The following is a 20,617-nucleotide window of genomic DNA, read 5'->3' as shown; positions in this document are numbered from 1 at the left end:
TCTTTCTTCTTTGAAGTTATGCCTCAGGTTCTCAGGCATTTTGTCACAGCAGCAAAACACTGACTGATACACCTGTCACAGGGCACGGTAGGGAAGGTGTCATCCCCCCGGAGGACACAACTCAGTGGGACTCACTAGCACACCTTGGTGACACAGAAGTGAAGCTGCTGACATCACGGGGAAGAGCCCCTTCTGCCATAACCACGGGAAGGGAACAGGGCTGCCTGGCATTTACCTGGCAGCAAGGCGGGAGCATTTTCTCAGACCTAGACAGGCATCACAGTGCATTTGGGTTATGGCAGATCTCAGGCGACTGGTCGTCCTGAGGGCCTGGAATTGGGGGTGTTCTCTGGCATGCAGGACCTTTAGTTTTAAAACCAGGGCAAGCTGGGCACCACAGACTTAAAATTTATTAATCCACAAAGCTGCCTGCTTTTTCATCAAGCAAATCAAAAGCATGGATTCCAACACCAATCTCTCTCTCTCTCACACACACACACTCACACACACACACTCACATTCACTCACACTCACACACACACACTTACACACACACACACTCACACACACACACACTCTTTCTCTCACACACACACTCACACACACACTCACACACACACACCACACACACACACTCACACACACTCACACACACACACACTCACACTCACACACCACACACACACACTCTCACACACACACACACACTCACACACACACACACCACACACACACACTCACACACACACTCACACACACTCACTCACGCACACACACCACACACACACACTCACACACACACTCACACTCACACACACACTCACTCACACTCACACACACACACCACACACACACTCACACACACCACACACACACATACACACACACACTCACACACACATTCACTCACACTCACACACACACACCACACACACACACTCACACACACTCACACACACTCACACACACACACTCACTCACACTCACACCACACACACACCACACACACACACACTCACACACACTCATACACACTCACTCACACTCACACACACTCACACACACTCACACACACACTCACACTCACACACACACACCACACACACACACTCACACACACTCACACACACACACCACACACTCACACACACACTCACACACACTCACACACACACACTCACACACACACACCCCAATAACTTACGTCCGTAGTCATGTTGTCCATCAGGTAATTCAGAGATTTGCGGATGAAGCCGTCAAACTCGTCTAAGACCATGCTGTCGATATAGTTGACATAGTCCTTCCAGGACTGGCTGGTTGTGTCTGCTCTGAACAGTTCTGCATTTTCCTGCATATGGAAACACACCATTGGCTGCGATCTCACTGACGCCCACGACAAGATGCATCATCCTTGTCTTTGACCATTTGGTTCAGAGACACTCAGAGCAGACGTTTTAAGTTCTTTTAATGTGTTGGGCTCATGAAGGCTTCATGTAGGGAGCTTACCCCCCACCATCCTGTAAGGTATGCCTCTTCTAATCTTTTAGTGTTCAGCTCAGACGTCACCTCCTCCTAAAGACTGTCCCTTGAGCATCCCTGACCCCACCCACATTCTTCTTAGCAACCCGCTGTTTCTACTACTACTACTACGGCACAAGCAGCAGCTCTCAGTTATCTTGTCTTTGGTCTGTATCTTCCTTCGGTGGGTGGCCATCTTTGTGACAAGGAGCCTCAGTTATCCTTTTTGCAATTGTACCTCTGATGCTTGGCAGTATTTGGGTCACACGTGGTAAAGGGCTTGATGCACAGGGGAGGGAGGGAGGGACGGACGGACGGACGGACGGACGGATGGATGGATGGACGGACGGATGGGTTGATGGGTGGGCCAACAAGTAGGTAAATGGATGGGTGGGTGTATGGCTACAAATATTAATGGGAGGAGAACTGGGTGGGAGGCGAATGAATAGAAGAGTGGATGAGTGGGTTGGTAGATGGATAGATAAATAGATAGGCAGATGAATGGATGGGTACATGAGTGGATGGGTTGAGGATGAATGGAGGGGTGGATGAGGAAAAGGATGGACGGACAGATGGATGGATGGATGGAAGGATGGATGGATGGATGGAATGAAGAATGGACGGATGGACAGACGGATGGACAGATGGATGGATAGAGAAGTATGTAATAGATGGAAGAGGGACAATGGGTAGATCTACAAGACACTGAGTGCTACAGGGTCGGTTGCAAAGATGAATGTAACCCGGCCTGTATTCTCAGGCCAAGGAGAAAGGAGCCAGAGTCACAGGTAACTTTAGTGTGGGGTAGAAAGAAATGGCCCGAGTAGCTGTCACAGTGGTGGATTGGACGGATATGTTAACAAAGCCCAGTACGCAGGCAGCACTGTCTTGCTGAAGCTGGAACTGGTGAGGTTGTTCTCATTGGCTCTCTGGCCTCCATTCCACTCAGCCTTGCTCCTCCTGCTGGGCTTCTATCAAACACACCCACTTTCTAGATGGCAAAGCAGGTGTGTAGCCCATCTGCCTGACACACGCTGGCTGTGATGTGCCGCATGCACACAGGGGAGAACTTATGTGTCCACTGTCTACACTCATGGATGGGGAACCCATGAAGGGTATACACAAACGCGCGGCAGCCTGTCCCTATTGGCCTAGGGTGATGACGTCACAGGTTCATATGTGCTGTGGGGCACCAGAACAGGGATAGGAAACAACAGTGACCCTCAGGCTTTGAGGCTCAGCCAACGCAGCCAACTGCTGCTCTTGGGTCAGGCCATCTAATAGACTCTGTAGCCATTACTACAGTTGTTGTCTGTCATTTTAAAATAAAATGTTCAGCTGGGCGTCCTCTCTCTCACCTCCACAAAGAGCAAGCAGCTTCCCAAGACCGCCCCCCCCCCATCCCAAGGGTCTCCTTACTGTGACTTGGATTCTCCACCCGCCCCCAGGGTCTCCTTACCGCCACCATGGCTTGGATTCTCACGCCCGCATCCTTGACGGCAGCATAGCGCTTGTTCAGGTTGGCCACCCTTCCGTCCAGGTCCAGCAGGGCCTCCTTCTTGTTGTCCTTCCTCTCGAATAGGGGGTTGGCTGACCATTCCTGGTGAGAAGTCACAAGAGTGACGCACTTGGCTTGGCCCCTATTCCACGTTCTCTTGGGCGTGGGCCTCCTTGTCCCTTGCCAGCCTTTCGCTGTGCCCCCCTGTGCACCTGTGCCTCACTTCCTCTTGGGGACACAAGTGTGCCATTCAAGTGAAAAGAGTGGTGAGGGGTGACGCTGCTTTTCCACTTCTGTTTTAAATTTAGGTTTTATTTGTGTGTGTGCCTGTTTGTCTGTATGTTCACCGCATGCATGGAGCGCCCACAGAACAGAAGAGGGTGTCGAATCCCCTGGAACTAGAATTAGAGGTAGCTGTGAGCCACCCGGTGTGGGTGCTGGGAACAGAGCCAGGGTCCGCTGCAGGAGTAGCAGTGTTCTTAGCTGCTGAGCCATCTTTCAGCCTCCCATCTTTTTGTTTTTATTGTTGTGGGTGGTGCTTTGTTTGCTTTCTGAGGCAGGGTCTTCCTGCCTACACCTGGGTGGGCCTCAACCTCGGGATCCCTGCTTCAGTTTCCCGAGACTTCAGGATTAATATACTTAGGGCGTAGCTGCCTGTCCCCTGCCCTGCACATGAACGTGTGGTGGCTTTGACATATAATAAAATTATATATCTGAGAATTGACGGGAGGAAAGATTTTTTAAAAAGACTTCCTGGCCTGGGGAGGATAAATGCTTGTCGTGCAAGCCTGATGACCTCAACACAGAACCCCAGCACCCGTGTAAAGTCTGGGTGCTCCAGTGCATGTCTGTAAGCCTGATGAGGGGCTGGGGGCAGGGGCGGCTGCATCCTGGAACTCATTGGGTAGCCAGGTTAGTCAGCTGGGAACTCCAGGCTCAGGAGCCCTGTCTCTAAAGGTCAAGGTGGAAAGCACCCAGGGAAGACACCTGATATTAACCTCCATTCACCACATGTGTACCACATACACACACACATTCAATGTGTGCACAGACCTGCACACACCAAACACACACGCACTCTCAACTTCCTTTTGAACATATAGCCACAAATGTTTCTCAAATTAAGGCCACTGAGACCCATGAGGGAGGCTAGAGAAGGGTCCCTCCGCTTTCTGGAAATTGTTCGAGGTGGAAGAACTGCCGTCTGTCTTCCCCATCGAGCAGGGTGCCTCTTCTCTGACTGGCTGTGTCCCAGCTTGGCACAGCCAGGGCCCCGCACAGTCTACTGAGAGCAACAGAATGGAGCCGAGTCAGTTCTGCTGAGGGACCAGGCTCCTTTTGCTTTGGGAGCACACTGACGTCACGGTCCAGAACATCAGGTGGAATTCCCTGGCTGCCCAACACACAGCAGCACCTGCCGGAGGCCTCCACACAGCCCCAGCACCTTGCCCTTGGCGGCTCACTCACCTGCATGGCCTGTCTGATCCCTTCTATGTTCTGCTTGGCTTTCTGCATCCGGTTCTGCAGATTGTACAGGACCTCCCGCATCTCCTGGATGTACTGAAACACGTCTGCAACACAAAGCATGAACAACGTGACCCCCAGGAAAGGCCCGCAAAGAGCCACACCCTTCACATCTTTCTTAGACAGGCTCAGTACTCCACGGGGATGCTTCTGCAGCTGCAGCGTCCCACTCTAGAGCACGAAGCGCAAGTTGCCCTTGTTGATTTCCCTGGAGTAAAATGGCGGAAGTCACTCACAGTCTGCCACTGTGGTCATAGGTTGTCTTCACTGCCCAGTGTGTGGGTCCTGCCTCACCCCCAGGCTCCTGGGACTGAAGCCCTCTCTCATTATGAGTGGGGGAGGAGGAGGCTGGGCATAAAGCTGCCATAGCCTGGAGTAGGAGGAGGGCTGTGCTCTATAGCAGCTGGAGGGTGAGGGAAGGAACGTAGCCACCTTCTAAAGGAGCATTCAAGGGGGCCTGCATGTCTTACATATGGTGACATTTGGTCCCACCCTCCAGCTGAGACAGCGGAGCCCAGTGGGACTGAAAAGAGTGGCTAAAGGCACAGCAAAGGTCTCAGGAGGAAGAGAGTAGCAGAGGGTGGCTCGTCCAGACCTCAGAGGGCACCCAGGGTTGCAGGGGGAGTTAGGGCCACGTCTCGTTTGCTGGCGGGATGGAGGAAGGAGATCCTGCCACCCCGCATCCTTCCTCTCCTTCAGCATCTGCCTCTAACAACAGGGACAATATGTCTTCCCTACTGACTTGCTAAGTGCCTGTGGTAGACACGAGGAAGACCAGGTCTGGGTCTCCCATCTGGAAATGGTTGGACTCTTGGCAGCTCCCTAAGGGTCTTTGCCCGTTCTGTGAGTGACAGGGACAGGCTTTGTGGCCTGGGCGAGGAGGTGGGCAACAGCAATTCAAGCGACTCTCTGGAGCCTGGAGGCAGAAGTGGCTTCCCCGGAGTGCCAGAGGCAGGGGCTGTCCAGGTAAACCTCCAGAGCAAAGGGGGCTTAGGTACTTTCGCCATTCCAGAAGAGTGTCGTCTCGGCACTCATCAGCTTGACGTCAATTTCTTCTAGTTCTGACTTGATCAGTGGGAATTCCACATCCATCACTGTCGTCTTTATCTGCGGAAGGAAGGCTGCGGAGTTAGGGGTTTGCTCCCAAATCTTGATTCTAGACTGTCTAGAGTTCAACAGCATGAAGGGCCACTTACAAATGCCACCACAATCAGTATTGTCTTGGAATTATGTCAAATTTCATGCTGGGGCTGGAGAGATGCTACAATGGTTAAGAGTGTGCATTACTCTTCCAGAGGGACCCGAGTTCAATTCCCAGCACTCACGTCAGGTGGCTCACAGCTGGAACTCCTGCTGCAGAGGGCCTGATGCCTCCAAAGATATCCATGTAAGTATGGTGTTCACACACACACACACACGACTGAAAATAAAGTTCTAAAAACGAAACTACATTGTATTTCAGCTGATTCTGATTTCTTGCCAGGGTTAAGAAAATGCTTCATTGCTTGCTATCTATGTCAACGCAGTAGAAAGGACAATGGCAGGAAACATTTGTGTAATGAAGGCTCTGTCTGCAGAACCTCTTTGGGGTCAGCCATCTAAGTCTGAAGTCCAGCAATGTCTTGAGGGAGCCAGGGTCTGGGAGCAGTGGCTGAACCTGTCTGTCACGATGTAGAGCCCACTGCTTCTGCCCCACTCTGCCTTGTGTACCCAAAAAGTAGTTGATCCTTGAAAAAGTGAATTCACAAAACCAGAAAATCAGAAGTATCCAAGGAAGAGTCAGGCTCTAGCTAAGACACAAAACAGAGACTCCTCCCAGGGGCGGAGCCTTTCCTTGGAGGATGAGCCCCAAGATGATGTCATCTCATCAGTTTGTCTGTGCCCAAAGCCTGTGGGTGGATTTCAGGGGAGCCCTGTATACTGACTCCAGCTGCTGGCTTCTGGTGGCTGACCATGACGATGCTGCGATCGACAGGTTATACACTTCTGACCTGGAACTGGAAGATGATGGGTCTGTGCTGTTGGGGGCTGCTTGGAGTGTGACGCTAGGTCACGGCAGCAGTGGAGAGACTGCCAGCATCCTGCCTGGCCCACAATCTATGGCTGGGGAACCATAATACCTGTGCTTGCCTGCTCCAGATCATACCTGAGAAAGTTAACTTAGAGGTTTAGGCTCTTGGCTCCCAAAGTTTTATTCTGAGGTTGATGGAATTGTTGTGGGGCCTGTGGTGAGGTGGACGTCATGGGGGTGGGGATGCGAAGCAGAGGTCACCCCATGGTAATCAGAAGACCACAGAGGAGGCAGGAACTGAGGCCCCGGTATTGTCATCTGTGTCTCCATCATCCTATGTCCCTTCCATAAGGCTCACCCCTGACTATGCCAAGCCACCCGGTAGCACTGCAGACTGGGGACTGAGCCTCCAGTACATGGCCAGACTCTCACGTTGCCTTTCTCTGTCTCTGGGTGGAATTTCAGAGTGGGGCAGGCTGCCTGCTATGCTCCGTGCCCACGGCCCACCGACAGTTTCTGTTTCTGCTGCTGGAGCAGGCTGGCCTCAAGGCTAACCAAGGCCTGGGACTCTCATTTGTCAGTGATGTATGTGTTAGGTCCCCAGATCAGAGGGACGAGGGGAGAGACGAGGCGAGAGATGAGGGGAGAGACTCGTCATTCCCACCTGGGTTTCAGGAGGTGCCCCTCCCTGACTTACACAGAAGAGATGGACGTGATGTGGGATGACGTTGGTATGTATTACCCAAAAGCTCGGGAACTTCCAAAGCCTTTACCGAGAATTGTGCAATGTTAGCCCAAGTCTAACACAGACGGCACTTCCCGTGGCGACGCTCTGAGTCATCACCGCCTTTGTGGCTTCTTCCATATGAGTAAGGAAGGGAGGCACATTTGACTAGGAAGACGCCCAAGTGTGGCATACTACGCAAGACAACACGAGCTCACCTCATTGTACCAGCCGACGATGAGCTCCAGGTTGCCCACGAACTTCCGGAAGGTTTCATTCTCCGAGAAGAGCGTCTCTGCACTCGTGGGGATGTCTTTCTGCTGCTGGAAGTTCAAATATTTGACTTCTCGCAGGACTGCCACCAACTAAAGGGCCGGACAAGAGCAGGAAACGGTCAGCAGGTGACCCCAGCCACGGGCCCACTGCTGCTGGCTCTTCACAGCCAGGGAACTTGAAGGTGGGTGGGAAGTGGTGCTGGCTGGCATCTTCACTCTACTCAATGGGACCCAGCCAGGGCGAGCTTGACATCATCGTCGTGGGCAGATGATGTCATCATTCTCTTCCATCCTTTCTCCTGCTCAAGGCTACTGAAAGGCTTCCTTAGGGGTTCCCCTGGGTTCTCTCTCTCCTCTCTCTCTCTCTCTCTCTCTCTCTTTCCTCACACCTGCTCTGACCAGGGGATTGACATGGCAGGTGACCTCCTGCAAGGCTTGACTCAGTTCTGAAACTGCACCTGCTCCCTTCCTCCAGCCCTATAGTGGGTCCCTCTCCACTTCCTTCCTAGTTCCTTTACCCCTGGGCACTTGAGGTCACCGCTGCTGTGTGGGTCTTCATCTCTTTGTTTATACTAACTGGTTGTCCTCTCTCTGCTCCCTCCCTCCCCACTTCCTACCAGGAGGGCAGAAAGGAGGCTGTGGACTGGCTTCACCGGGGTGTACCGAGCCCACGCATGGCAGTGCCACCACCAAAGGGAAGAATGGATCTTAAGGAAAGGAAAAGCCTTAAGAAACGCTCATCCCGGCCCCCTCCCTGCCTTCCTGGTGTCACTGTCCATGTCCAGACAGGACAGGTCGTGCATGGCCGTGCAAAGAGGACTCGGCCTCACTTGGCTTCCAACCCATATGCACACTCGAACCATCTGGGTTCAGCCCTGCATGTGCCCCTGGCTGACAAGCTGGTCCACCTCAAAGCTGGGTCACGTTCAAATTCACCTTTTCTCTTAGGGCCATGTGAAAGACAAGCAGACAAGCTTGCTAAGAGGCTCCACAGGCCCCAAATCCCAGCTACTCAGAAATCTGAGGCAGGAGGATTCATGTCAGAATGAATAAAAGCCAGATAGACAGGGCAACTCAGCAAGACCCTGTCCCACAATGAAGTAAAAGAGGTTGAAGAGATGTAGCTCAGGGGTAGAACATGTGCCTAGCATGTGTGAGGGCCTGTGAGGTCAAATCAGTAAAAATAAAGAACAAGTCTATCTTAAAACACTCCGTCTGTGTCTCTCTCAATGGTAAGGATCATGGACACCAGGGCCTCTCGGTTTGTAGGCAAAGACCCTTCCATCGAGCTGTACTCCAACCTTGAAGACGTTTCAGGCTATCATCTAACATATCCTGAACACTTGAAAACACTCAGCGAAGCTGTGGGCGCCTGTGGCTCACGCATAGCCACCTCCATGGATGTTCACTGGTGGCGGTGGTGGAGTCAGCCTGTGGCATGGTGAGCCCAGGCTTTCCCCCCCTCCCCACCCCCTCCATGCCCACCAGGGACCCGCCAGGGACCCACCGCCTTGCTGAAGTTGACTTGGATCAGGCTGGAGAAGGGGTCGCGCTGGATGAGTGGCTGGCCCAGGTTGAAGTGGCAGTCCTGGTCCACGCCCTCCACCCACTGCTGGTAGATCTTCTCCCGGTAGCTCTTGAGGAGCTCCATCATCTCGTCGTACTTCTCGTACACCAACTTGGCCTCCATGCTGGACATGACCCTGGGTTGGAGGCGGACAGAGCAGTGAGGTTTCACCCTCTAGGGCTTTCTAATGCCCCCATCAGTGGCTGCCAACTGAGGGCGCTGAAGCAGGCTGCCGGCTACCTTCCTTCCAGGACGACAGAGTGAAGGTACCGTCAGATGGTGGCTGAGCCGTACATGAGAAAATAGAGATCTGAGTCCTTAGCCTGCCCATGAGCCAAAGCAAATGCCCCAGGAGTCCACATGGTAGCCTGCCTTGCGGGAACCCCAGCTGGCCATAGCTGTTGGGAATGTACAGCCTCCTTTCCTATGTGGGACCAACTAGACCGGCGTAAAGCCAGTGTGACCCCATGGGTTCCACAGAGTGCCAGCTTCACCAGCAACAACCTCCATCTGTGCACACCTGCCGCATCCCCACGGTTGCTGCAGAGCGTTCCTTCCCGCCCTGTCCCACCCCACCCCCACACCAAATTCAAGAAATGGGGTCTAATGACGTCTTTGCTCTAGCAAGCACGGTGAAGACCCTGTTTGGTCCCAGTCAGGTGGTCTTGATTTATTTCTGTGAGGTGGAAGACCCTGCACGCAGGATGCACGGGCTACCTGGACCCTTCCCAGCCCAGCCCGGCACTCACGGGTGCTCAATGTGCTTCAGGTGCTTCATGGACACCTCCAGCCTCTCCTGAAGCTCCAGGCTCCACTTGAGCTGCCCAGCCACAGGAGGCATGTTTTTGTGGATGGGTGGTATCTGGTCTTCGGTGGAGGCTGCCATCTGGGCATCATACATGAGCTTGGCATTATCCAGCTCAGTGTTGAACATCTCCAGCATGACCGAGTACCTGGGCACCACCTCAACAAGAATCAAAGGCCGCTCCAGGAGGCCCCCACACATGTACAGGAGCTGCGGAGACATGGGAGGAGGTGTTGCTGTTGCCAGAGTTTGGGCTTCCAGCTCTGTCGCTGGTACTGGCCCTAACCCAGGGTTACTGGGGTTGTTGATGAAACAGGAATGGCCTAACTTCAGGACTGAGGAACATGGGCCTTGTTGGAACAGAAATTCCCCTGGAGTCTTTCTCTGTGTGGCAGCTGTTAAACGGAGCCTGTGTGAGCCCGTGCTGCCTTAGGCAGAGACACCTGCTTGGGAACTAGCAAAGGCAGATAAGCCCAGAGCTCGGGAGATTTTACTCCAGACCCGGGGTCACGCGCGCGTGTGCGCGCACAGACAGACAGACAGACACACACACACACACAAGAAACGAGGGGCTGCTCACGGAGAGGGGATAGCATGGGGTCCCCTAACGTCTGGAGTCCATAGCAAACACCTAGCGTCCCTGTGGACTCCCGTAACCTTTCCCTTAGCAGGGGCTCCAAGGCCTATGTGGGTCTTACACTGACCTCAGGTTTTGGTTTGGACCATCACTAAAAACAACCTTTTAAGACCTGAGGACCAACATGACCCGAGGAAGGGAAGGGAAATTTTCAGTCCCCTGGAAGTAGAACGGAGCAGTGTGGGTCTGCAGAGGAAGCGGGAGCTGGGCACTGCCGCGGGCCCTCCTCTGTGGTAACCCAGAGGCATCCTTCCCTGTCACAGCACCTGACCTGTAACAGCTGAGGAACCGGGTCTACCAACCTCACCATTGCTCTTTGTGGCTTTTTGGTCTCTGGTTTTTGGGACGTAAAGTCCTTTCACTTTCTGCTAGGAGAAGGTCATGTGAACAGTGCTCTAGAACTTTCCAGGCCACGTGTGCCATGCTGATGACAGGGAGACCTAGCATCTATAGCGTCAGGTCGGGGACGCACAGGGACGGCGGGAGGTGACTCCCCAGGGTCTCCCCATATGGGACTGTTTTTCTAAGTGCCATCGTTTTAAAGTGAGAATTTAGAAAATGGCTGAGTATAGAAGCAAGCCTGCGTTCTAATGAGGGAGAAAGCCCTGGGACAGGCCAATTTTATCACTCTGGGATGAGTGAGGCTCCACCCATCCATGGCCCACCTGCCTCTGACAGAAAAAAACAAAACAAAACCCAATGATCCGTTGTCAACACTCAAGAAGGTGGGTGGCGGGCTGGAGAGATGGCTCAGAGGTTTAGAGCACTGACTGCTCTTCTAGAGGTCCTGAGTTCAATTCCCACAACCACATGGTGGCTCACAGCCATCTGTAGTGAGATCTGGTGCCCTCTTCTGGCCAGCAAGCATACAGACAGAACAGAACACTGTATACATAATAAATAAATAAATCTTAAAAAAAAAAAAGAGGGTGGCTCAGCTCATGCCCAAGGCTGGGGGACTCCCCAGCGTGTCCCCTTCTTTGAGATCTGAGAGACAGGGGTGTGTATGGTGTCACCTCATGTCTTGGTCAAGGCATCAGATACTCAACTTGTCTGGTTTTGCTGAATCTGTTTTCCCTGAAGGTCAGGCTATTGTTAACCTTGGTTATCAACTTAACTGTGGGCTCCTGCTGGGGTGTGTGTGTGGGGGGGGAAGGTTGTGGACAGAGACACCTGGGGAATTAGGACGACAAACATCTGGGGACTTCACCCAGACCTTTCCAGAGACCTGTGCTGTGCTCTGTCATTTCTAGACACAAGCCACACCTGTTTCTTGACTGTGGCTCCCACTTGCTTGGGCTGAATTGGAAATGAGGCCGGGCAGGAGGTGGGGTGGGGTGGGAGGTTGTTACCCCTCCCTCCCTGCAACAACAGATGAGGTCTCCTTTCTGACTTAACTGAAGGTGTTCTTTATCCACAGCTGTGCAGACGCTGCATTAATGTGCATTCATTGCCTGAAGTCCCAAGCAATCCTAGACCTCTCCCTGTCACCCAGCCCCCAGGGCCCCCACTATCTCTGCATTTGTCTTTATAAAAGACACAGGTTAAACAGCACAGGGTGGGTTGCACCCGACTCTACAGGGGAGAGGTCTTGGAGCTCCTGTTCAAGAACCTTCCTCAGTCTCCTCTCAATGAGAGAGGTCGCCACTGCCCTGGGGTGCCCAGGCCACTCTGACTACCTTCAGTGTGTGTGTGTGTTCCCTACTGACCTGCCTTGGAACACAAGCTCCCTGGCCAGCTCGTGTGCCTCTGTGGTCCTTCCCTGGGGTCGGCCCTGCAGTGACACACAGTGCTCACCTTTGCTGAGGACTCGATGGAGCTGCTATCATCAAAGGCTTGGCAGAAGATAGTAGCCAGCCTCCTGTCCAGGTCCTGGATTTTGGTCTCAAAGTCCTTGTAATCTTCATCAAAACTCTAAAAGGAAGTGAAGGGCAGCCATAGTCAGGCAGCGGGGAGCTGTTGCAAACCACTGACAGGCTGGCAGGCCTCATGGCTTAGTTCAGCCAAGACGGGGCTGACCGCACAGCTCAGTGGTGGAGAGCAGGCCTGGGTCAGATCACCAGCACTGCTGTCTCCCCTCCCTGACCCCAGGTCCTGCCCATGCATCTGTCCATTGGCATGGGGACTGTAGCTTCTGTACTTTTGGTGACAACTTATTGGAGTCCTGGGACTGCCCACTCGCCCCACCCAGTGTCACTCCACCCCGTGGGCCAGGGTCAGTCCTCACCCACGGCTTACCGGGTCTCCGGGGTCCAGAGGGTCGTATTTGCACTCAGCAAAGACCTTCACCAGCTCAAAGACCTCATCGTAGATCTGGGTTACCAGGCTCCCAAGGATGTTCCCCCGCACGCCCCCCAGCTCAATCTTCTCCAGCTTCAGAAATTCAATGGCCGTTTTGTAAAGATTCTAGCACGGAGAGAAAGAACAAGAACCCATGTGCTCCGTGCACTCGTCTCCGGGGCCAATAAAATAAAATAGGGGCCCCGGGACCTTCTCTGAATCAGCGAGGGAAGCCCTCAGATATCACACCTAGGGCCGGCACCGCAGGAAGCACGTGAGGCATGCAAGGGACATGCGTGGGGTGCACTCTTTAGCTGTTTCTAGAACACGGAGCAAAAGAGTGGGGGGGGGGCTCCTCCAGGAATCACCTCTGCGTTAAGAGCATGGGGAGCCAGGAGGATGATGCCTGGGATCTGGTCCAGGCCCCATGCTGGCCAAAGAGCCTCCCTAGATGCTCCAACTCCACTTCCTCAACTCTGGAAAGTACTAGAAAGGTACCGGGGTCTCTCATGCTCTGGCTCAGCTTCAAGTTTCTCTGTCCCCTGGAGAGCATCCCACTCTGAGAGGGATCAGTGGACACTGGCGCCCGGTCCAGGCAGTTCTCCATGAGGATCCCCCACTGCCCAGTTTTCCCCAACTATGGCGGCCCATGACAATCCCTTCCCAGAAGATGCTTCAGGGTCGTGCTCTTTGCATCCAATCGCTCAGCAGATGCTTCTCTGTGTGGTAGTCTTGTCTCCACAACAAGTTCCCCAGTGTTTCCTGAGCACAGTGAGTAGCATATGCTACTTCTCTCCTCCGTCCTCCTCTTCCCCATCCCCTCTTCTGGAGTCAGGGTCTTACATAGCTCAAACTGGCGGCAAACTCACTATATAGTTGATGACCCTGAACTCCTGATCTTCCTGCTGCCCAAATGCTGGGGCTACAGTGTAAACCACTGCCCTCAGGGGTGCTGGCAATGAAACTCGGGGCCCTGTGCATGCTGGGCAAACACTTTGTCAACTGAGCCACGTTCTCAGTTTGTCCTTTTTTTTTTTAGTGGATTTAGGGCTATGCACACAACATTAAAAGCCAATTACCTCAGGCAAAAGATTTGAAGACAAAAAGCAAGGTGTGTTGAGAGGGTGAGGGGCTGGGGGCATCTGAGCCGCTAGAAGTGCTCGCTGTGCAAACATAAAAACTTGAGTTCAAATCCCTAGCACCTACATACAAAATCTGGGCATGCACTGGGGGTGGGGGTTGGAGAGATGGCTCAGGGGTGGAGAACACTTCCTGCTCCTCACAAAGGACCTATGTTTGGTTCCCCGTATCCACACAGAAGCTCATGGCCGTCCTTAGTGTCAGTTCCAGGGGATCCAATGCCCTCTTTTGGTTCTGTGGGCACCAGGCATGGATGTGGTACACACACGCGCAGGCCAACACTCATACACATGAAAACATCTGCCTCATATGCTAGAAACCCCAGTGCTGTGAGGGGAAAGACAGGAGAATTTCCAGGGCTCAATGGCTGTCTGTTTGCCTCGAGTGAGGAAGGTGGAGCCTGATACATGTCTTCTGGTCTCCACCCAGGCACAGGAACACGTGTGTTCACCGCAAATGTAGTCTGTTAAATGACGCAGGGGCTCCTCATCCCACCCAGCTGAAGCCCTCTCACCGCTCCTCCTCAGGGGAGACCATCTTGACCCCTTCTTGAATTGTCACTTGACCTGTCTCACTCCGGGTCCACACACAGAGGGGTCTGAAGTCTCCCTTTGTGCTAATTGTGTGGATTAACTTTGCCTTTGGTGCCAGGGACAGCTGAATCCATTTTCTTTTCACTTAAACAATGTTAGACTTTGATCACGCCCTTAGCTAGAGATCAACTGTTTTTACAGGTTCTTCCCCCACAATCTTCTGAATTATACGTCGTCAACTGCTCCCATTGTTCTGAGAATTGACCGACCATAAGACATTTTGTGGTTCGTTAACAGTCCGACCATAAATTCATAACAAGTACCTTTCCCCTGATCATAAAAATAACTGCGAAATTTCACTTTTAACCCCTTGCTTGCTTGGTATAAAGAGACTGCTCTGCCTTTAACCTGGGCCGTTTGCATCCTCTTCCTAGAGGAGACTGAAAATATGGCCTCTCTGTGAATACATTTTTGTCTTACAATGTCTTGGTGTTGGCTCCTGGCTTTCAATACCACAACATCTGGCTGCTGGCTTGCTGACAATGGCCACTGTATTGGCTGGGGGACAAGACTGGAGCTAAGGGCCAAGTAGTTGCTGGGTTTGGGCATGGAAGGGGTCTCAAGAACAGTCTCTCCAAGATACAGGAGCTTGCCACTCACTTAGAAAATTCTAACTAGGAGATGATCCTGGAAGTTTTTTGTTTTGTTTTGTTTTTTTCTATTTCTTCCCAGAGTAAGGAAGCCCCCATACATGCTGGCAGATGCTCTACCACTGAGCCCCAGCCCTGGGAGCCTCTTCTGAGGGACGTGGAGGCAAAAGGGAATGGAATTCAGTTTTACCTCAATGGTCTGCACACGGTGAAAGAAGGAATTCATGCGGGAGAAGGCAAGGGATGAGGGAAATTCCCACGGCACAGGCGGCTTGTCCTTTAGAAGGCAGAGGATGAGGGAGGTGAGAGAGAGAAGACCATAGCTGCTTCGGCTAGTCCCACCTGCCCACCCGTCAGGGGTGGCACTGGCATGACCCAGGGTACCGAGATCCCCATCTGCCCACCCATCAGGAGTGGCATTGGCGTGGCCCAGGGTGCTGAGACCTGGCTGCGGGTACCTTAAAGAAAAGCTTCATGTTTGCACAGCAGAATTCGTAGGCGTGGAAGAGCTCCCTGAGGACGCCCACGGACAGCGAGATGCCGTTCAGAACCTCCTCGATCTCACCCTGCAAGCCCTTCAGCACCTCGTCCGGGCTCAGGTAGGTTCTAGTCTAGACACAAGAAAAGACAGGCATCCTAAGGCATCCTTGATGAGTCCCCAGGTGGCGTCCTGGCACAGTGGGTACTGGAAGAGGACCAGTTCCCACCCTCAGGGCTCGTTTTGTGTCAAGGTGACAGCAAAAAGGGATTTTTGCCCACAGCAGATCAGGGATCACCAGGCGTGGAAGACACACGGTCTTCTCCTGATCCTATGGCTAGATTACAAGCGTGATTTTAATATGCTTTGGTGGCCTGGGTTCCAGCCCTTCAGCTGGTGCTGGCGACTGGCTAGCAAGGCACCCTGGGAAAAACTCTTGAGAGCCACCCCAGGCTTGGCCTCTGCTTGGAGCCTGAGAATGCCCAGGCCAAAAAAGAACAGAGGGTGGGGGAAGACCAGGCTGGGGGAGGTGGTCACCATTTCAATGATTTGGTTGCAGAACTCCCGAAGGATGACGATGACCCTGGAAGGTGTGTTGTAGTGCTCCGACGTGGCCCATATGAAGCAGATGGTGCTCAGCACCTTGACGATGAAGCTGGGGAGCTGGGAGAGACAGCCCAGATTGTTACAGAGGACTCCCAAGGGGATTCTGTACCAGTCGGCTGCTGAGGGCTCTACGATGCCACGGGCCTGCCTCGCCCACCCGCCCAGTTGGCTCTTCCTTGTCAACACACCACTGTGAAGTCAGCCTGTTCCATCTCCTCTAACAGGATGCGCAGGGGCTTCAGATAGAGGACGATGTCATTGGCTTCCTTCAGCCCTGCGTATGAAGGGACACAGCGGTCAGAGCTGAAGGGACTCGGTGAATATGGGCAGCAGTAGAGGTTTCAGCATCCTTCTCAGGAGTGGGCTGACCGCCCCCCCCCATAGGTCCAGGGGCTTCATGGCGTCTGGCTCACCTTGGGTGACATTCATGTAGACATTTTGTAAGGCTGGCCAATAGCAGCTTTTGGCTTTTTCTAGAATCTCAACTATCTTGTTCACCTTGGGTCTGTTTAGCTGGGGACAAAAGAAGCCACAGCCTCTCAGTTCAACCCTCCAGCAAGAGCAGACTGACTTGGGGCTGCCAAGGCTGAGAAATGTACCAGGAATGTACCTTGGGGTCCCCGGAAGGGCAATACCAAGCTACCCGCCGCCCAAGTGGCCCAGTAAGAAGTCAAGTTCTGGGCGGAAGGGGGCCCTACCTGCTCGTGGATGCACTGCAGGTTCATGAGCCGGGCGTCCCAGAATTCAAATTCCACACGGGGCAGCGGGTGCAGGCCATCCAGCAGGGCCTGAGCCGAGTCCTTGCTCAGCACGTCCCGGATTTGATGGGACCAATCAATGATGATGGTTTCGATGGAATGCAGGAGCGAGTTGTCCAGGGAGGAGGGGATCCTGCCAAGTGCAAGGTCAGGATGATGCTCTTGCGGCCACACACACATGGATTGCCTCAAACCCTGTGCTGTTGCGGAGGAAACCCACCTGTCCCCCACCAGCAGTCCGTAGACAAAAAAAGCTCCAAGCTACAGGCACTGCCACAACCCACTGCCACTGCCACCGCCATCAGCACTAGCTGGTGTCTGCTCTCATGTCCTTGGCATAATCCAACTACCTAAGGGAGGCTGAAGACATTCCCCTCCCCGGGGAACAAGGCCCAGAGCAAAGAGGAACGGGCACTTTCAGAGATGCCCAAGGAGCCAGAGACAACCCAGATAAACACCATACAACATGGCCTGTATTGGGGGCTTAATACACAGTCCCTGAAGGACCAGTCAGGATGGAACTTAGGAGTCATCGTCCAATGGTTGTTGTGGACAAGTTCACGCAGGTAACTTTTGCTTTTTAATTGTTTCACATACCAGGGTGCCTCAAGAGTCCCTTGACCTCTGGCTGCCACCATCTCTACACCTTGACTTATGCCTTCCTGTCCAACATCCCTCCTACTCCCTTCGCTGCCCTTCAGCATGGCGTCTCAAAGCCAGCGTACGAGGCTACCCTTGGAGCCTCGTTGGGACTACGCTTGTGTGTAAATGGGGAGGAGACTACATGTAGGTGGGTCCCCCTCCTGGGTGTAGACGCTGCAGGATGGTTGGATAGGGATTCCCAGGGGCTCCAGTGTCTGGTGCCCTCTCCTACAGACTTGGTGCCATCCCGCACTTGACCATCCCAGGAAAGCCAAGGCATGGACTCCGCCTGCAGTTACGTCTGAAGTTCACGGTCCCCCTCAGGCTGCCGCCTACCTCTCCATGGATTCCAGCGTGCCGTCCAGGCTGCCCAGGTGCTCTGGGATGGGCAGCAGAGTTTTCCCCTTGATCTTGCCTCCCATCACAAACATTTCGTTCTTCAGCCTGTGGACTTGCTTGACAATATCTTCTGAGACCACCCGGGGCCAGCCATCCATGTTCTCACTCTGGTTTAGCAGAGAATAGAGCACCTGAAAGGGACATGACAGTGACTCTACCTGACTCTGCTCTTCTGGAGGATTTGGAAGACCTATGTGCCCAGAGCTTTCTCCTGGAGATGGGGTAGCTGGAGTTCTTGGAGCAGTGATGGCCCAGCTACCTATCTTTGAGCATCTGAACCATCACCACACCTCGCCCCATAACACATTTATGCTACATACCTTGCAGGAAGTTTAGGGTGAGGGCTGAGAAAGGCTGAGTTATGTCTCTAGGCATACACACACACACACACACACACACACACACATATATATATATATATATATAGTCCTACCTCCTGTATCTTGCTATGTGGATGCACCTGGAAACAGTCGTGTGTGTGTGACACACACACATGAACCCATACATGAATCCATGCAAAGGTATGTGACCATGTAGAGGCCACACAGGCCAGTGTGTTTTCCATCATTTTTTTAAGATTTATTTATTATATATAAAGTGTTCTACCTGCATGTTTGCCTACACACCAAAGAGGGCACCAGATTTCATTACAGATGGTAGTGAGCCACCATGTGGTTACTGGGAGTTGAACTTAGGACCTCTGGAAGAGCAGTCGATGCTCTTAATCTCTGAGCCATCTCTCCAGCCTGTCCATCTTCTTCTTTGAAGCAAAGTCTCTCACTGAATCTGGAACATTTGCCATCTGGACTGGCTGGCCAACATGCCAATGGATCCTCCTGTCTCTACCTCCCGGGGTTTTGATTGCAGGACCACTAACTTTTATGTGGTGCTGGAGATGGGAATGTGTGCCCTCATGTTTGTGCAGCAAGCCCTGTGCCCACTGAGCCATCTCTGCCTGGCCTAATATGGCTTTTAAAGAGGCAATGAGGTCAGTTAGACCAGTAGGCTGAGCCCCAACCTCGTAGGACTTGAGTTCTCATAGAAAGAGATAAGGGCAAAAAAATTCATCCCAGAGGGAACAGGAAGAGATGGTCATCTACAAGCCAAGGTCAGAGGTGTGGTAGGAGAGGGCCAGCTGGCCCTGACCTTGGGCTCCCAGCTTCAAGAGCATCTGGAACTACAGATGGCCACTGAGTGGATCGCGGCCTTCTCACTGAGGCTTCCCACTCTTGGCAGCCAGCCTCCTGGCTTCACGTTTCTCTTTGATGAAGCACAGGCAGGGTCCCAGGTCCTTTTGTTCTATTATGACTGGGAGGGCTAAGTAACCCAGCCTACTGGTGTGGCCCACCAGAAGCTATCCTCCACCCCACTGAATCTGCTGAGGGCAGGTACCAGGGCATGGCAGTGGCATAGAGGAATAGGGAAATAGGAATGGTCTTGGAGCTAGCTAGGGCTCCTGCCACATCGCTTGGAGCAGGTCTGTCTGCATTTCCAGCCAGCTCTCACTGCAAGAGCAATGAGGACTTGGGCCCCTCACTCTGAGTCCTCCCAAAGTCTCGGTGCTCCGGCCCCACCCTGCCAGTCTAGGCACGCGTACCTCTTCCACAACAGCGATCAGCTGGTCCACTGGTGTGGGGCTGATGTCCCCGTAGAGGAGGTTGGTCTTATAGTTGTCCTTGGTGATGTTCTCTGGCTTTGTCTTGATAAAGTAAATACCCTTGGACTTGAGGGACTCTGGGAAGCCCAAGCAGGGGATGATCATTCCCGCAGCATTGAGTGTCAACACCAACACAGAGACATCAGTTTTGTCAAAGAATTCCGTGAGCAGGGCCATGTTCTCCTCGGCTCCGATCAGTTTGCCCCACTTGTCTACCTTGTACTTGAGGACGATGAAAGACACTGCCTCCAGATACTCGACTCTGACATCCGGCATGATGGTCGTTAACCCCTTTCCTTATGGTACAGTCTGCTGAAAACAGGTAGGTGTCAGCTGGTCTCTGAGCTCCCAGAACCCCACAGATTCCCCGTTAGCCAATCCAGTGGAAGGGGACTCACTGGCCTTTGTTTTTATCTGTTGGCTCGGCTGTTGACAAGGGAGGGGCCCCTGTTCCTGGTGCGGGGTCAGCAGGTAAAAGGTGTACACTTGTGTTATCGTGACCATAAGATTAAATAAACTGGAAAAGACAGAGGGGGACATGGAGGGGGGAAGAGAGAAGTGGCCACATCAGTGTGGGGGTGGGGTGGGCAAGGCAAAAGGGGACAGGGATGAGGGAAAGTTCGAAAAGAAACTGAGGAAGGATACCCAAGAGTGACCTCTGACCTCCATGTATGGATATGTGTATACACGCACACACAACACACACACATACATACATACAAACTTGGGCTGCTCAACTAACTCCTCTAGGGCTCCGTGTTTCAGTCCGTTCTAGAACCAGCCATTGTCAATGTCAGCGTTTGCAGGCCACATCGGAAGCCATCGGATCCCAGCCTTTGACTTGGGCAAAGCCAAGTTGGAGGCTTCTGAGGTGTTACAGCATACAGGTCCTCAGAGCCACATCCCACACCAGAG

General features: G+C 53.0%; 1 protein-coding gene across 2 annotated transcripts in view; it reads right to left on the bottom strand.

Moving 5' to 3' along the window:
- Dnah17 (dynein axonemal heavy chain 17) overlaps positions 1-19,978 on the bottom strand; it is a 107,021-nt gene extending 87,043 nt beyond the window's left edge. For both annotated transcript variants that reach the window (XM_075989966.1, XM_075989967.1), the window contains exons 1-17: positions 19,643-19,978; positions 17,983-18,176; positions 16,945-17,137; positions 16,660-16,759; positions 16,435-16,520; positions 16,178-16,303; positions 15,621-15,773; positions 15,353-15,439; positions 12,798-12,965; positions 12,357-12,473; positions 9,867-10,132; positions 9,058-9,253; positions 7,494-7,640; positions 5,539-5,647; positions 4,484-4,587; positions 2,978-3,118; positions 1,205-1,348 (exon numbers count right to left, since the gene is read on the bottom strand). In XM_075989966.1, coding sequence (XP_075846081.1) covers positions 1,205-1,348; positions 2,978-3,118; positions 4,484-4,587; positions 5,539-5,647; positions 7,494-7,640; positions 9,058-9,253; positions 9,867-10,132; positions 12,357-12,473; positions 12,798-12,965; positions 15,353-15,439; positions 15,621-15,773; positions 16,178-16,303; positions 16,435-16,520; positions 16,660-16,759; positions 16,945-17,137; positions 17,983-18,176; positions 19,643-19,978 — 2,667 coding nt within the window. The remainder of the gene's footprint in view (positions 1-1,204; positions 1,349-2,977; positions 3,119-4,483; positions 4,588-5,538; positions 5,648-7,493; positions 7,641-9,057; positions 9,254-9,866; positions 10,133-12,356; positions 12,474-12,797; positions 12,966-15,352; positions 15,440-15,620; positions 15,774-16,177; positions 16,304-16,434; positions 16,521-16,659; positions 16,760-16,944; positions 17,138-17,982; positions 18,177-19,642) is intronic.
- Between the last annotated feature and the right edge of the window lie 639 nt (positions 19,979-20,617).

This window comes from Microtus pennsylvanicus, chromosome 11 (assembly GCF_037038515.1).
Source record: "Microtus pennsylvanicus isolate mMicPen1 chromosome 11, mMicPen1.hap1, whole genome shotgun sequence".
Classification (NCBI taxonomy): Eukaryota; Metazoa; Chordata; class Mammalia; order Rodentia; family Cricetidae; genus Microtus; species Microtus pennsylvanicus.
Note: the sequence above shows the minus strand (reverse complement) of the source record. Positions and strands in the feature narration are given on the sequence as shown.